This window comes from Liolophura sinensis, chromosome 6 (assembly GCF_032854445.1).
Source record: "Liolophura sinensis isolate JHLJ2023 chromosome 6, CUHK_Ljap_v2, whole genome shotgun sequence".
Lineage (NCBI taxonomy): Eukaryota > Metazoa > Mollusca > Polyplacophora > Chitonida > Chitonidae > Liolophura > Liolophura sinensis.
Genome location: NC_088300.1, coordinates 39,352,410 through 39,370,741, shown reverse-complemented (window position 1 = coordinate 39,370,741; position 18,332 = coordinate 39,352,410). Strand labels below are relative to the sequence as shown.

The 18,332-nt window shown below is 39.8% G+C and overlaps 1 protein-coding gene across 1 annotated transcript; it reads right to left on the bottom strand.

The window, feature by feature from the left end:
• Positions 1-1,848: 1,848 nt before the first annotated feature.
• LOC135468528 (uncharacterized) lies at positions 1,849-18,130 on the bottom strand. The gene is made up of 13 exons (XM_064746827.1): positions 18,047-18,130; positions 15,191-15,467; positions 11,953-12,091; positions 11,028-11,054; positions 10,375-10,535; positions 9,321-9,432; positions 8,995-9,102; positions 8,302-8,389; positions 7,764-7,838; positions 6,040-6,128; positions 4,489-4,702; positions 3,020-3,165; positions 1,849-2,414 (listed from the first exon to the last, which is right to left on the bottom strand). Exons 2-13 carry the CDS (start codon positions 15,417-15,419, stop codon positions 2,186-2,188), a joined length of 1,617 nt encoding a protein of 538 aa, XP_064602897.1. The 5' UTR covers positions 15,420-15,467; positions 18,047-18,130; the 3' UTR covers positions 1,849-2,185.
• Positions 18,131-18,332: the final 202 nt, after the last annotated feature.

Here is an 18,332-nt window from a genome sequence, read left to right as displayed (position 1 = left end):
TACGCCGTACTAAAGAATATTTCACTTATACGACGGCGGCCAGCATTATGGTGGGTGCAAACCGGACAGAGCCCGGAGGAAACCCACGACCATCCGCAGGTTGCTGGCAAACCTTCCCACGTACGGCCGGAGAGGAAGCCAGTATAAGCTGGACTTGAACTCACAGCAACCGCATTGGTGAGAGACTCCTGGGTCATTACGCTGCGCTAGCGAGCTAACCAACTGAGCCATGGAGGCCCCGCACCTGAATGAGAAGGCTAATGTCATTAGCCTCAGCTGGACTCAGATTTGTTTCCATGTTTTAACAATTTAACGTGAATTCAAGCTTACAACAATGCTGCTGTAATTTTGTACACATCTACTGGGGGGGGGGGGGGGGGGGGGGGGGAAGTCGCCAGCATAAACCCTGAGGGAGACGGCGACGTGAACCATACAGCCCGTCTACAGGCAATTTGAATTGGGTCGCATGTCAACCCTTCCCCAGTGGCGTACATTCTACCGTACATTGCAACTGAGGAATCCGCATATAATCAGCTGACGATCCTTGTAAGTGGTAGTAGATTTTCTGTACCGTACCAACCGTTAGAAATCGAGAGTTTACTGCGTTTGGGTCTGCTAAAGCACATTGCGCTTATACAAATGCGGTCAGCATTATGATAAGAGAATCGGGTAGATCCAGGGCGAAAACCTCGAGCATCCGGAGGATGCTGACAGACGTTCATATGCACGACTGCACCAACAGTGCTAGCGGTGGAAGAAATAATGCATTTCCTGGGTGTCTAATTTCTAGAAATAGTCTATGATTAAGTGGCTGGTCAGTTGGGCTTTCATCGCCAACATTTACAACTGTTTTTCTACCTATACTGCCCAGCCGATAATACGGAAAGTACCTCCGACACTGAAGAGCTAGAGTATACGTGACGTCACAATGCTCTCGATAATGGCGACGCGTTGAAGACCTGTCACAATCAAGTTTCATTAAACTGTTTGAAAATTTGTTTGAAAAAATTCCAAAAATTTTTAATGTCGGTTTAAGATACTTTGAATACGAGTCTTTTATTGAAAGCAAACAATAAACAGGTGTTGTCTTATACTTCAAACCTTCTTGTCACGGCCGAACAAGAAGGAAGCTGGATTCGAACCTGGATCCTAATGGTCCAGGGCTAGTGGTGGGTTACAGTGGTTAATATATTAGAACAATGTGGCCTTAATAAAGGCCTAAATTCACAAATAAATATATATGAAGAACCAAACGAAAAGACTGCATTCTTTTTTTTTTTTTTTTTTTTTCGGATTGGTGTTTTACGCCGTACTCAAGAATATTTCACTTATACGACGGCGGCCAGCATTATGGTGGGTGCAAACCGGGCAGAGCCCGGGGGAAACCCACGACCATCCGCAGGTTGCTGGCAGACCTTCTCACGTACGGCCGGAGAGGAAGCCAGCATGAGCTGGACTTGAACTCACAGCGACCGCATTGGTGAGAGACTCCTGGGTCATTACGCTGCGCTACGGAGGCCCCGACTGCATTCTCAAATGTGCCTTCCTTGGAATATCTTCACATGTTGATACTGCTTTTGTGTTGGTCTGCAAATTGCAAGCTATACTGGGCTATAAACATGAAGGTATTTTCCACCTGCACACTCTACATGTATCTCGCCAGAATCATCCAAACTTTGTTCTAGTGTGTAAGTATTTAACACAGTTAAAACACAGCCAAAAATGCTTCTGTTTTATTGCAAACCCAGTATATGCTTTTTTTCATTTTTTTTTTCGTTCAGGATTATCATTATATATCTAGTATATACAAGCGCACTGGATACCCATAAAATAAAAGATGTTGCCCCAAAACAGCATCTTCGGATCAAAGATGTTAACGTTATAAGAAATTCATTGCATCAGCTTTTCTCCTTACATTTTGTAAAGCGTATTCTAAAAACTTGATATGTAGAACAAAAGTACATATATTTCTCTGTCATTTGTCATTTATTCGCTCGCATGTATTTACAATGGGACTTACTCTGTTTTTATTACACATAAATTTGTATGAACAAAAAGCTATGTTTTATTTATTCGCTCACCCAAGTCAAAAGAGTACCCGGTGGCCCATTTCAGTGACACAATTCTGTGCTTTAATGTCGTAACATTTAATTAAATGATTTTTAAGGAGAATGCCTGTAAAACTTTATTCTTTGACGCGTCGCATTTTACAAAGCTCCGCCAGAATGCACATAAAGGCAAGGACTGCCCAATACACCACCCAGGCGATCCAGATTGGACGAGGCACCACACCCACAAACATGCCCAGGGTGATGTTCACAGTGGCCAAAGGCAGAACAATACGGCCTAGATTCTTGTGAAAGAATTCCCACACTCTTCGCTTGATTGTCTTCACCTTACTAATATGTGGCCGGCTGTAATGATAGACAATAGTAGGTCACCTTTGCAACGGCATGTATTTACCTACATATTTGTACAACAAAAAATGTTTCAAATGTAAAACATTGCCACTTGTAAGACCTATCATCTCAAACCCTTATGTCCCGCTCTGACTGTTCTCAGACGGCAGATTAGTAAACTACGGATAGTGTTTTGAGTCAGTCAAAGATTTCAATTTAAAAGTGCTAAATGCTGTACAAAAAATCTTCATATGAGGTTCAGGCGATGGCGATCAGTTTTATGGATTGAGGAAACTACAGTGACTGTTTATTGTCACCAAGAACCCGGGAAGAATGAAAAGGGTTATCCCGTTCGATATCCAAGACCAGGCTCGAACCCCACAAACTATGTCCCGCTATTTGAAGTGCCCCACAGTGAGGTTTTAGTGTTATATTGGCCAGTCAGCTACATGCACACGCTCTTTGTAGTGTGGCGAAAAGCTTTGATGTAAACTGGAAAGAGTCTTTCGCATATGCCTCCCGAACAATGAAAGATGACGATGCAGAAATCGTCGATTTGAAATGGTTTTAAAAAATATATTAGATGATGCATGCGATTGAGAAACGAGCAAAATACTTACAAAACCGCATTCAAAGGCTGCAGACATCCCACTATCATCACGATTAGGCCGATGACGCTGTGGGCCTGGGTGAAGTGAGTCTTGAAGATATCAACGGATAAAACAGCGAATACCAAGCCCGCTAGGCTGAGGAGTAGGCCAAATGTCTGGGGGGAAAGGGAAGATTTTATATTACATATTTTATTCCATAAACATAATGAAATCATAAAGCAAGTGCTCAGCAAGTAGTGAGTAATAAATGAATGGATATTTACAATACTGCAGTTATGCAGTGGTAAGAATGCGAGAAGATCCGGATGTGGTCTGGACTTAGTTGAAACTTATATAATACAGTCAAAAATGTAAATCTCTTTATTATCTCCCAATGTAGACAAAAACGCATTTGGAGCGTCATTCGGTTTCAGTATTCAGTCTGATGTATGTTCTTGTGACTAAGCGATTTGGGGTTGTTATATATCGATTACGTCGGCTAGATGGAATTTGCGGTAGGATTGGACAACTAGGAAGTTCGTACAGTTCAGAGATAATTTAGTAGAGGTATTCTCCCACGGGACAGGAATAGCAACATGTGATTTGCAAACGTATTAATTCACTGTGGCCTTCTGAAAAAAACAATAAATGCCTGAAACTTCAACGGATTATCCATTTAACTATAAAAAAAATATGGTCCCAGGATCATGACGCGATTTTAGACTTAAATCAAAATTTCAAATCTTTATAAATACGTTATTTCTGATGTAACCAGGTCAAATATTGCTTGTCAACGTAAATTCTGCTAAAGTTATTGTACAGTAAATTTCGGCTAAAATAACGGAAATGAACATGCCAAATGTAATGATTAGAATTTTCACTTAAGTCTGAGATCGCTTCGTGATCCCAGAGCGTGTGACACTCCATATCTCCATAATTATTCATCCTATCGGCTTCACATTTGCCGGGTGTGCTGTTGGAGACACACGAAAGTGCAATGGTCAGTATTTCAAACAGTTTGAACTGGGTAGGCAATACAGAAAATGATGACGTCTCAAATGGTCATAAACCATTTAACCAAGCAGTATACGTGCAAGGGAGACAATCCTGCCGGACGCCATAATGGTCATGGATACCCGATCTTAGTAACATAGCCATGCTGTGAATCTTTTATCTCGCACGTGAAAAGGGCAACGCCTTAAAGTACAACCCTTCTTCAAGATATCAGTGAACATTGGAAATGACCCTGCTAAACATAGATTTATAAAAATCTATGTTTAGCATAAAATGATGGTGAAAACTGACAATTTTGTTAACAACACTTTTCAGTTTACAATCTGTGAACAGTTTGGTCTAACACAATGGAGTAGACTTGCACTGTTTATTTTATTATAACACAGCTGCTGCTGGCTAAACTACGTCATGTGTCCGTTGTAGGTGTTATATCTTACACTAAACTTACTTTAAAGTTACAGACAACTTTGACAGTTTCGAGTTACCTGCAGTCCAAAGTGAAATCGGAACCAAGTACTGCTGCTGCCCCTGCAGTACATGGCAACGAAGGCCCCAAGCTGGAGAAACACTCCCCATCCCAGGAACATCAGTATTCCGTGTACCGCAATGTGGTTAATGAACAACCGGTTACAGGTGTCGAGCGTGGGAGATTTGTCCGCATCCCCTTCTAGTAGCCACAAGTCGTTCATCAGCCCGCCACTGTTGTCAAAGGAGATATTCAATTCAGTAATGTTTTCACATACACCATCAACTTCTGTGTAATATTGATTCGATATTGTTAATTCAATCTATCTGTAATATTGATTCAATATTTTTGATTCAATCTATCTGTAATATTGATTCAATATTGTTGATTCAATCTATCTGTAATATTGATTCAATATTGATTCAATATTACACATTGAGTAAAGTTTCACTTCTCATAAAAGCATACGTTTACTTTTGTAAAGTACATGTGCAGGTAAATACTTATCTCAGTAAATTTTAAGGGTCAGAAGTAAACCCATACAGAAACATTTACTCAAAAGATGCAATCTAGATTTGCTTGCCGCAGTAGACATACAGCCCTATTTGCTTTAAGAAAGTAGTGATTTAATAAACATAATTTAAATCACCAAGAGTCTTGTATGGTCAAATGTAAACGTTCAGCTACATGTATATTTGGGTAGAGAGTGGGATATAGCAGTACCTGAACATATTAAGATTACAGCAGTATACATTATATATATATATTCGAACTTGTGCTATCTAACGGCCAGGAAACATTAACAGTGACAATTTCAAATATACAATGTGAATAAGGTTCATATGGGACAATGAGGTAGGTAAAACGCAGGAAACAGACTGCTAGTTAACGTGTAAATTACCTGTCAGTCTCGATCTATATATTTATTTAATTGGTGTTTTACGCCGTACTTTTACACTTATATATTTCACTTATACGACGGCGGTCAGCAATTGGTGGGAAGAAACCGGACAAAGCCCGGGGGAAATCCATGACCAACCGTACGACCAATTTGTACACTCCATGACCGACCGTATGATTAATTTGTACACTCCACGACCAACCGTACGACCAATTTGTACACTTCATGAACAACCGTACGATCAATTTGTACACTCCATGAACAACCGTACGACCAATTTGTACACTCCATGACCAACCGTACGACCAATTTGTACACTCCAGTCTCACAGACTCTTGATGTTTGATAAATGACGATATGAAGCAAAAACATGATTGTAGCTTAAAGTTCTAGTTCGGTAACTGTGTATATCAGATTGTCACATTCATGTAAAAATGCTTCTAAAATTGACAAGGGGTTGTTGCGGATGATGAATGAATTCATGAGAATGGAAGATACAAGCAAACTGATTAAAAAACATTTAACATTTTAGTTTGCCTGGCAGACACCTAGTTAAAGACCTATTATATTGTTGTACTTTTTTCCATCCATGTTTACCTTTGCTTTCAAAGACCTTTTCATTTCTGATGTCAAAGAAATAACTACAAGGTATAAAGGAATTGCACATACCTCTCCATAGAAACTCCCCCGAACATATAAATACCTTCTTTTACTGTTACCATGACAGCCGAGGCTCGCCTATCTGGGGAATTCTTTTCCTAAAAGTAAACAACACAAAGACAAACTTTCCATTTTACGAAAGATTAAAGATCTGTATTATGGTGCTCTATATTTGTTTCATTACAAAAACACTCGACTGAATCCCAAAACTGGAGGGATACAAATGCGATGTACACATCTTGGCGATAATTTTAATTATGCATTTATTTATCACATAGGTCGTATACGCGGCTATACCCTGTTACTCGGTCATCAGGGTGGTGGAAAGTAGAGTGCACATTGGATAGCCTCTTGCCTGTAAGGCAATCTTAAGTCCTTCTAGTCGTAGCTCACGGGTATTTTTTCATTAACCGTAGTGTAAATGTGTCTAGCAAGTGAATATGGTATATATTCACAAGTATGCCTTGCATGGTTATAGGAAAAAATAGGTATAGCTGTGTATCGGTGGGATTTCTATAGATATCAGTACTTATGAAAGTTTCTTTCTGAATAACAAGTATATCAAGAAATTTTAGATGGTGATCAATGATTTCCATAAAAAAGATATTTTAGCATGCCAGGAATTAAGAATATCGAGGAAGGAGTCAACGTTATCACTTTTGTGTGAACAGATAATTTATCAGGACCGTCATTAGAGGCAACGTCATTCAGCGTGGGGATCTTACTCGGCTGTCGTAAAACGATACTGTAGGAAGGGATCCCCATTGTTCAAGAACAAATCGCTGTTGCGATGGGTGGATGGTTTGCAAGTAACTCTAAACAGTCTCTTCTTTTCCATATCAACTATCAAAAAAAAAATAAATAACTAAAACTATGAATAACAAGTCTCGAACCTCAGGCATGGCAGTTAGGAAAAATGGAGCTGAGCAGTAAACAATCTGATATGATTATCACATTCACAGCAGAGTATTAGCAAATAGCAAAAGGTAATGTGTCATTGTGTGAGAGTGTCTGGTCTGGTGTAAGATGCAGATACCAGTTCACTATACCTGGGCATCTGGTGTTGTGTGTTGCCTAATCTTTATAACTAAAGTAATGTTTCATTGTGAGTGAATTATACTGGTCTTTTATGCGGAGTGCGGATAACTCATTTAAATAAATGAGCACTAGCTAATGTGGGGATAACTCATTTGCTAATGTGCGGATAACTCATTTGAATGAATGAGCACTAGCTAATGTTTCTGTGTGTGAGTACCGGCCCTGTAAGGACAGTTGGTAGAGCGTCCGCTTCGGGAGACGGTAGATCCAGGGTCAATTCTGGGTGGGGTCACACCTAAGACCTTAAAAGAGGAAGTTGTAACCCCTCGATTGGCGTTCAGCATTAAGGGGATAGTGCGGCTGGTTGACCCGTATCAGTATAACGGCTCGGTAAGCCGTCTCCGTGAGCGATGTAAATCCTTCCTGCAACAAGGAGGCACATTACATGCACTCTAATGTAATATGCGGATGCCTGATCTTGATACCTGAGTACGGGGTAATGTGTCAGTGTATGTGAGTACCTGGTCTTGTAAATTGCGGATACCTGATCATTACACCTGAGCACGGTGTAATGCGTCAGTGAGTGTGAGTATCTGGTCTTGTAATGTGTGGATACCTGATCCTCATACTTGAGCACGGGAGTAATGCGTCAGTGTGTTTGAGTATCTGATCTTGTGGGGTGAAGATCTTTATACCTGTGTCTGTTTTAAAGTCCACGTTTTACTGAGAGAGTCAAAGATGGCGATCTCATTGGGTGGAATTTCACTTGTCTGAAAGGTGAACGAAACATAAAACATTGTTAGAGGAGAATCAACTGAAGGCAAGGAGGTTTAATGTACAAGGTAATATCTGACGAACGCAGGAATGCAACATTCAGTAATGTATGTGTACAACAATGCGACAATATCCATCATATATGACATAAATAAACATTTCTGTTCGGCCTTTGGCATTTGCTTTCCTTTGCATCGTGGTTTGTATACTACTTTTTATGTTTGTTGTTCACTGTATCAAGCATTCGAGTCTCCCAAATTACTCTTCGTGGACGCAAGCAATGCGATTCTTTTCCACCCAATATTTCAGCATTTCATTATGTCTTCATCAGGACCAATATATTATTGATTGTCTTGGTGATGGAATAACAAAGTGCTGAGTACAAAGTGATTTCAGTCTTTGGATTAATTACATGTGTCTTACGTGAGATGTTTAGCGGATTTATCGGATTTTACTTACTGTCAGAACTTGTTTACTTTTCTCTACTCCTCCGTATAACACGGCCTTACGGCTTGGGGATGGTAACTTGGCCATTGTTGTGTATATCCTGGAAATGTTAATGTGTTCTATATTTCACAACAGTGATAGGAGTTTAGGAATATTGTAAAAATATCACACAGTTTATGACTTGGTATTTGAGATCTAATACGTAATAAGCACAGTGAACTGAGCGGATACTTTTTGTTCATTACTCTTGTCATACAGAAAGACGGAAGACAGACCCTGCTGGATTCAGCAGGATTCATATCTAAATAATTTCTCTCGGTGTTCTTTGACAATGTGGCTCAGAAACAGTGTAACAGTAGACACCGGTGTGGATTTACACAGCTTCGAACCCACTTGTTTATAGGTGCAAAAGCTAAAAAAAGATTGGCCCACACATCTCATGTACTAACCTGTACTTTAAAACGGGGGCCTATGTGAGTCTGTGGTTAGCGTGCTAGCCCAGTGCAATGACCCAGAAGCCTCTCACCAATGTGGTCGCTCTGAGTTCAAGTCCAGCTTATGTCTTAAGTGGGAAGGTCTTTGAGCAGGTCTCTGCCCGGTTTTCTTCTGCCATAATGCTGGCCGCAGTTGTATAAGTGAAATATTCTTGAGTACGGCATAAAATACCAAATTCAATAAAAAAAAGCTATACTTATCCTCCTTTACCTGGGCAGAGGACAATACTCCATTTCAGTCCACTTCATGTCACCGCGTGTATCCTTCCTTAGCATCCACGTGTCTCCGGTTGGGCAGGGGCCGGCTACACCCCCTCCCCTGTGGGATTTGTCAAATTTTCAGTTTACTTCATCATCCTGCATCCGATATTACACAAAAGGCCCCTTTTCGGTAACAGATAACATTCATTCTTTGATAAATATAGCCGTTTGGTTCTTAACTTTGGATAATTTGTGAAACTAACAACAGGCCGAATAAGCTTATAAGGGAAAACAATTGTAAGCACGTCCCAGCAAGATGTCAGTTTCTGTCCTCACCCAAGACAACCGCCGAATATCACCAGCTCGTTTTTATCCGTCATAGCCCCACCGTGAAGGCATCGAGCATGCGGGTAGGATGGGTTGTACACATTGGAAGCCCCTGACGTCACTGAAAGTATTTAGTAAATAATGCAACACAGCCTAGTAATGTGGCTAGTCCGCACTCCATACGCTCGCGTTAAATGACTGCAGTAAACACTTTTGTTCACATGTCCTGAACAACGTCATGGTCACTGTGATCAAGGTCATGAAGCAGCAAGTGGCTACAACACGCGAAAACATTATCCTCACCGTTATTTCTATCAATATCTGCTACATTCTCCTTATGTAAAGTATAAACAACTGATACTGAATGTAATTTTATTAGAAAATGCTCATTATAGTTCCATGCAAGGACATTATTAGTTAGTCTAAGTCTAAACAAGCCCACGTGTGTCGTCGAGCTCTAAACAGCAACGTTGTCTATTATTTACAGTGATGTAAAGCGAGCGTACAGAGCGGCGCATGTGCTATAAAGAGAAACTGTATCATTTGTTCATTAACGGCATCATCAAAGTTAAAGGTGGAGAAAGTGTAAAAATGAAGTAAACGTCAGACAAAAAAAGATGTGAAAAATCATTTGTAAATATAATAATCAATATTTTTTCCGATTTTTCTTTTAAAAAATGTTTGTATGGTGGGTATTTGGGACTGACCCTTGGTATATATCGTCTTTGCCGTATTTTGATCATATTTATATCTATAATATATTCCTAAACATTATCATAATTCAGATTTTTTTTATTGCAATAGTTTGGATACCACCAACAAATTTACATTCAAACAAATTTATTAGACATGCATCAAATCATAATATGGAACATTATTATGAAAAAATATCTATACCAAAGGCCCCAAATTGATCTACCCACCGTACAAAAATTATTTTCAAATGTCCTTGGAGGTTGAGTTCATAGGCACAAGAGATTGGCAGAGGTTGAAAACTAAAATGTAACACCATCACTTAGCGTTTCGTCTTAGTTTTGAAGCTGAGTTTTGCACAGTGTTTTACCTTCTTTCCAGCATTTCTTTGAAATATTGTAGACAAAGGTGTCAAAGTAGCGCACCTTGCCGAAACCCAGAGACACGTATAGCTGATCGGAATCAGGGTGAATACCGCCTGCTCCGCCATACCTTGGCTGCGGAATTTGTGACTCTGTATCGCAAGTTTTCCTGTGATTGAAAAACATAAGGAAGTATTATCCATTTGAAAATTAACTGGGAAATAAAGAAACTGCTTTTACATTTCTAGTTTCTTTGCATGTTTAATTTACCTTAGAGACGTGTTTAAACAGATGTTTAAATCTTAGTGTTACCAAAAAAATAAATAAATAAATAAATAAAAAGTAAAAAATAAAACAACATATTATAAAGACTGTTTACGTGACGGTCACTTGCTTATCTTGTTTTTTTACTCAACAACGTGCTAAAGAAGACATTCACTGCAGAGAAATATCCCTATTTTGTGAGGCCTCCTATCGGAGTTTACGCCACCTACCGAAAACCGAAGACCTTAACCCCTTAAGCTGAAATAATTTATACGTTTTAACCTTTATTTGATTCAGTTGAATGATTGCATAAGATTGCATTACATATTTCAGGAAAAGCACAATAGATATTTGCTCGATATTTCCACTGTGTATTGATAAGATGCGCTCTACTTACTGTGGGAGTTGTTTCCACGACTCCGATCTGAAAAAATATTTAGTAAAACAGCGTAGTTGAAATGAATGATAATATATATATCACGCAAAAGTATTGCAAAACCTATCAAAAGAGATTGGTGTTGTTCAGTTTGCATGACAATGTATAGCGCCAATCTTATTCTTATCTTATACTTCTGCTACGTCAACGACGGTGAATATTCTCCATGGTTTATTTCGACAAACTACACAAAGATCGACACATTTTCAATCAAACATATTAATCAACAGGTAAAATTCTTAATTTAACGATTCACAAGTCTGTTACATATGACTAACTAAAAGTAACGAATCATGCCTTAATTAAACGTACAGCAATGGAACCATGTAGATTCAAACCTGTATAACCATTATATTACTCATGACGATACATGTAAATGAGCTGATAAAAATGTATGTATTCTCCGGTACAGATGAACAGTAAGGCTTCAACACAGCTTCGTTTTCTTACTATGTATGGCCGTAGCATTTCTGTCTGAACCAGTGGAATTGCGGGTACCGTTGAAATAAGTTCAAGTAAAATGAAATGGGAAGAGATTGGATCGGGATTTTGCTAAGTTGGCCATAAACCTGGTCATATAAATTAATTATTCTGTACAGAGTATGCTGCACAAAAACACTGATTAAGTTAATAAATAAAGCTAAAACTGGTAGCCAAACAGCTAGTCTCACAGTCATGTGTCCCACCGGGCATTAGAGGTGTCAGTCCACCTGTAATATTAAGTTTTCTTCACAGTCACTTCGTATTTTTGTGCTCTAATTATTTGGTCTGGTTGTTAAAAGATAGGCAGGTCATAGGAAACAAGTGCACAGCTTAGAACCGGTTTGTAGCGGGCTGTTTGGGCTTCACGCTGTTGAGCCAATCCTAATGTAAGTAGGATGCCTACGTGAAGTTGAATTCCCAGATGTCGTTAAGCAAGGGCTTTCCTTCACCTGTGGCGATGAAGAACCGTTTTCCGACAGACCCGTACACAAAACTTCGTCGTGCAGGCGGGCGGTCAGTTGATGTAGCGTTGCGCCATCGTCCTGTGAAAAACAATACTGGGTAACAAAAACATTATTTGACGGATGCGCGTAAAATAATAAAAAAAAGCACACAGACAATTCCAGACTTCGTACTATGATTCCATCGCCGAAATCGATGGAACAATACTGCAATTCGCTCCATCGCTCCATCACTTCGTTCCATCCTGCCATCCTGCCATCCTTCCATCGCTTCCCTCCCTCTCAAGGATCCACACGTTTGCTAAACAGTATATAGTGGTCTCTAGTGGACACCTGTATTGTTACCTAATGTATGGTACTTAATTGAAAAAGTTAAAATAGTGAAATTGATTATAAAGCATGAATCACATGATGTATTGATGGTGACTGAATTTCGAGCAATGAAACTGTATTCCACGGAAGTATTAAACTTTCAAGACATGTAATGTCGTCACATTTGAGTTTAACACAACATATTAATGATTTTTTAGAATGTCGACCTATTTAACAAGTCAGTCAAACGCCCAAGGCGACCATAATAGGAACTCTCAAATGTGCAGGGTATGTGTGGAATCAAACTCGACTTGATATTGTCTAAAATTCTATAGAGTGTAAAACATAGATGACTCAAGTTGATTTTGACTTTATCTTGGAGTATGCTTTTGAAAAAATATTGTAGCCCAATCTCATAATATTATAATTTCCGACTCCAGGATAGCAAAGCAGTCTTAAGTGAAACTTAAAAATAACTGGGAAATTCAATCATTAAACATTAACAGAATTTTTATGATTACGGTTTTCTCTATACCCGTGTTAAAGAGAAGAAAAGCCTCCACATAAAGTAGAGAAAAATGTTAATTGCTGCTTTGCAGATCGCGCACATTCGGGGACTCCCCGTTGTACTCCTGCCTACAGCTTTTCTGGCGGATACAGATAAGTGAAAGACAGTTTTGGAATTATGTGTGATCTTGAAGCTCAATGTAGCAGTAAAAACGTGTGTAGACGGGGATAAAACAACTGATGTCTGGCAATCTAAAATCTCAAATTTCAGGTGTACTGCGGTAGTTAGTGACAATACGGGTATTTGTAGGTGCAAATTTGGTGTTGTGCCACGTTGTCGTTACAGATCATTACAACGAGCTTCAGCGTGTGTTCACTTCCACGTGTTTACACTGTATATTAATGTTACAGATAACTGATAATTGGAACAACAAATATTATCAGTTTTGCATAAATCAAGGTTATATATATATACATGTATTGTATATATAAACACTTTGGAACAAGATATAAAACAAGAACAGCCGTTCGGCCATGTATCTGACATAAAATCCCGTCATGCACCAGTAGCCTCACTTTTCGTAAGGCCGATGGGACGATGGATCAAAGCGACGAAACGATAGTACTATCTAAAGCGATGACACTGATGGAAGAAGCGATGTTAGGATCGTTCCATCGCTTAGCAGTAATGTGTCATCGCTTCGCACTATCGTGTCATCGTAATGTAATGTCGTTCCATCGTTTCTGTCCATCGGCCGACGCCGGAAGGATAGTACAATAGGACGACGATGGCCTTAACCGGCTTCCATACACTTCAGAACCAACCAGCTCTTCAAAAGATTTGGCTCAAAGGTGTATTCTAAATCGCTGTGCTAAATAGGTAAACTGGCATGCTGCCTTTCAAAATGGTCCAGGGGTAACTAACTAACCGAGGGGCCTCCGTGGCTCAGTCGGTTAGCCCGATAGCGCAGCGTAGTGACCGAGGAGCCTCTCACCAGCTCATACTGGCTTCCTCTACAGTCGTAAGTGGTAAGGTCTGAGCAACCTGCGGATGGTCGTGGGTTTCCTCCAGGCTCTGTCCGGATTCCTCCCACCATAATGCTGGCCGCCGTCGTCTAAGTGGGATATTCTTGAGTACGGCTAAGTGGAATATTCCTGGTTAAAATACCAACCAAATAAACAAAATGAATAACCAACTAACCGTCGCCAATCTGTACTCATGAACAAGCTTTGGTGTTGACCCCACCCCTATTACAATTGCTTGATTGTTGTTGAACCCCAAATAATTCAATGTCGTCAACGAACTATAGACTGTGCAAACGGCCACAGGAGCGTCATCGACCATTTACTGTCACCAAAGGTCCTCGAACACTTAAAGCCGGGCAATCTATTTTGTTATTTACAACGATCTTCTTGATGTAACTATATTGCAAAAACACTGAACCTTGCTATATATTACGCCGGTCAACGTCTTTCAACGATACTGTTTGCCGGTTCGCTGCAGCTAATTTTATGTTTATTAACCTATCCTCGCGATTGCCAGACTGAAAACGCTAGTGTAGTAGAAAAATGCTCCCCGGTGTTTCACAGACTGGCAAATGCAGAATATTGTGGCGAGACATCAGGTTCTGTATACTGCTGTAAGGCTCCTGTGGTGGCACGGATGTAAATAAAGCTCTGGTCATACATCCAAGCGTGTCCAATTTCATTACCGCAACAAAATAATATACGTAAAATATTTCAGGAAATCAGAGCCAATTTCTTTTGATCTAAAATTTTAATTTTGGTCAACGATAGATGCATGCATACCTATCAAGGACGGTCGTGCGTTTCCCCCTGGATCTGCCCGGTTTCCTTCCAACATAATGCTGGCGACCGTAGTATTAGTGGAATATTCTTGAGTACGGCGTAAAACACTAATCAAATAAATAAATAAATAAATAAATAAATAAATAAATAAATAAATAAATAAATAAATAAATAAATAAATATACCTACCAATGTTGTCACTCGGCTGTTGAAACATGTCAATCATATTATTTCTTATTACTGTCATTGACACCAAACGTGCCGGTACTGCCTTTACATGTAACATTGAGTTGCATTAAATATGATTCAAGCTTAAAATTTCCAATTTTTTACCCACATTGACCTGTTTATTTTCTCTTCGGCGAACAGCAAACCTACATCAATAGTTGTCATTACTAGTGTTATGAATATAAATATATGGATAGAATGAACACTTCTACAGGTGGTTCTCCCAGGGAATGCTGCACTGAAGATCATAAAGTTGAAAAGCGGTGACCCCCATAGGTGTTTCTTCAGATATTCTATTAGTTATTTCTATTAATTACATCTTACCACTGTATATGGAATATATCCAGGTGTCATCAAGGTGTTTATTGTTGATGTCTTTCCCTCCAAACAGAACTAAAACATTACTCTCAGGCTCATAGCCTAACCCCGCGTCCCGGCGTCGTGTTGGAGCCACTGATTGGCCGTCGTCTTCTAGTCTCCATTTTAACTGAGCATTCACAAGGACGAATATGGCCAGTAGGAAGAAGACTGTGGAAATCAGTTTTCCACACATAATAATGGTTGGTCTACGCAGTTTATCAAGTCTCGAAGAATGATGGCGCTGAAAGAAACAGAAGACGATCTGACGAATACTGGATGCGATATGAATATACAGTGTAACTAATTTGGCGTTCGTTCAGAAGTTAGTGGTGTGTTAGCTGTTGTTTTAGGATACATCCGTCATTTATGACGATAAAGACATCTTGCTGTTGCTTTTTTAGTCCAAAACTTGTAATTGTCCCATCTTGCCAAGATCCTGACATTGTTGCAGCTCTTATCGGAATAAATACTCGTATTGAAATAATTGCTAGTATTCAAAAAGCGTTACACTGTTACCCTTAACGAAATAAGTAAGGGCAACCCTTACTGAAATAATATTTTAGTATGAAAATTCACTGAATGGTCTCCTTTATCTGTTAGCAGATCACTAATGAAACACACAACGTTGTCTCCCCAGTTAGAGGAACTCAACCTTGAACTGTACGAAGGGCGACACTAGTTACTACTTAAACTGCTGTCAACTGTTGTGTAAACCTTGTTTCTGAAAATGCTACATTTGAAATTGTTTACGCGTTCTAGTATAATATAACCTTAATAGTGATATTAACAATAATAGATATTTAAATAGACGGCCTATAAATGTGCTTTAGTGAAATAAAATCGGTAATATTTCAATAAGGGTTGCCATTGCAATGCTCATTAAAATAATGATTTCATTATTATTTCCAATGTAACATTTATGGAAATAATGATCTCATCAAGCATTACAGCAATGCAGCAATGGTTTCAATAAGAGTTGCAACAAGGTATGCACTTGCAAATGTTATAAATGAAAAGTTGCAAAATTTTAAATCAAACCAGGGTATATGTCATTTGTAAATATAGGGAGGTATTTACATCACCATGGTGTTCTCATGACATACTCCGCTATTAATTTTTAAAATACGGTAATACTGCTAAGTTTGAAACCTGTTTGAATACGCAGCAGATATATAAATTACCATCACCAGTGATCACAGGTGGTTTTAGGAACAATTATGCAGCTTGACAGTCTCATATGATTCTTTCGACAAACGAGCACTCACCTGCGCTCATACGCATCCACTCCTCCATACGCATCCGCTCTTCCATACACATCCACTCCCCCATACGCATCAACTCCCCCATACGCATTCAGTCCACCATACGCATCCACTCCCATATACGCATCATCTCTCACATACGCATTCTGTCCCCCATACGCATCAACTCTCCCATACGCATCCACTCTTCCCTGCACATCCACCCCTCCATGCACATCAATTCTCCCATGCGCATTCAGTCCACCATACGCATCCACTCCCCCATACGCATCCACTCCTCCATACGCATCAACTCTCCCATACGCATCCACTCCCCCATACGCACACAGTCTCTCACACGCATCAACTCCCCCATACGCATGCACTCTTTCATGCACATCTACTTCTCCTTGCACATCAATTCCCCCATACGCATTCAGTTCCCCATACGCATCAACTCCCCCATATGCATCAACTCCCCCATACGCATCAACTCTCCAATGTACATCCACGCCATCGATATATGATCGATCAGGGTATATCTACACAGGTTTGCAAACAAACTGATATTGTCGTAAGCCTTTTCTTGATGTATCTAGTTCACTGACAATAACACTTATCAGGAAGTAAGACTATTTTATGAGCTGCATGCCAATAAAATACATTCTGTTGTGATTCGACTCGATTTTCAGAGTGTATCTGCTGATATTACGAAGTTAACAAAATGTTACAAAACTAATAATTTATGACAAAATCCACTCTCAGCATGTCTTTTTGAACTACGTATCACAAACTGCGTTTTAATTACAACTGCGTTGTCACTCAGCATGCGTTTCACTGAACAGAACCTGCTGAAAGCTGAGGCTGCAGTGTAGACCACCACGTCACGGGTTTGTCAGTGTTCACATCCAGGTGTAAATATATAACCCGTGTCATTTGTCCGAATAAAAGATCGACATGATGATGCTTGGTAACCCTCCCTGAAACAACCCACTGGTGATGTCCACCAAAGACAAAGCTGTCACGCTTCTTTGTCCTAAACGTGTCTACATCACCAGAGTAATTTCTAGTCTATGCACATGAATATATAATAGGATTTACAAACAACGTTACAACGTGAAGGCTGGTTAAATCAAAACATTCAATTTATACTCCATACATAGATTTCTTATTGCATATGTTAAGCCTACACACCAGACACCTTGTCCATAGGTCTACACACCAGACACCTTGTCCATAGGCCTACACACCAGACACCTTGTCTATAGGCCTACACACCAGACACCTTGTCCATAGGCCTACACACCAGACACCTTGTCTATAGGCCTACACACCCGACACCTTATCCATAGGCCTATACACCAGATACCTTGTCTATAGGCCTACACACCAGACACCTTGTCTAAAGGCCTACACACCCGACACCTTGTCTATAGGCCTACACACCAGACAATTTGTCTGTAAGCCTACACACCAGACAATTTGTCCATAGGCCTACACATCAGACACCTTATTCGTGTGCCTATGGTAAGCAAAGATTGACGCAATGTGCAATTACATCACCTGCATAGCATCTCACCTGACTAACTCTGATGGTGCTGCTGTCCAACACCTTCCGTCCACCTAGCAAGCGTACCTAACTTGACATCATTTCCAGTAGAATATATCACCTCTAAAGAGACTGTAAAACGTATATACCCAGTATGTACATCAACAAAAATGCATGTCATTGGATGACATTTTGTATATATGATTTTCTATACGAAACAGGTTTTTACCTGTCACCGTCATACAATCGCTTAAGTGGGCAGTCAGGTGAAACGATGGCCTTTTCAGATTTATTCTATCGTGTTTGTATTTCAGGG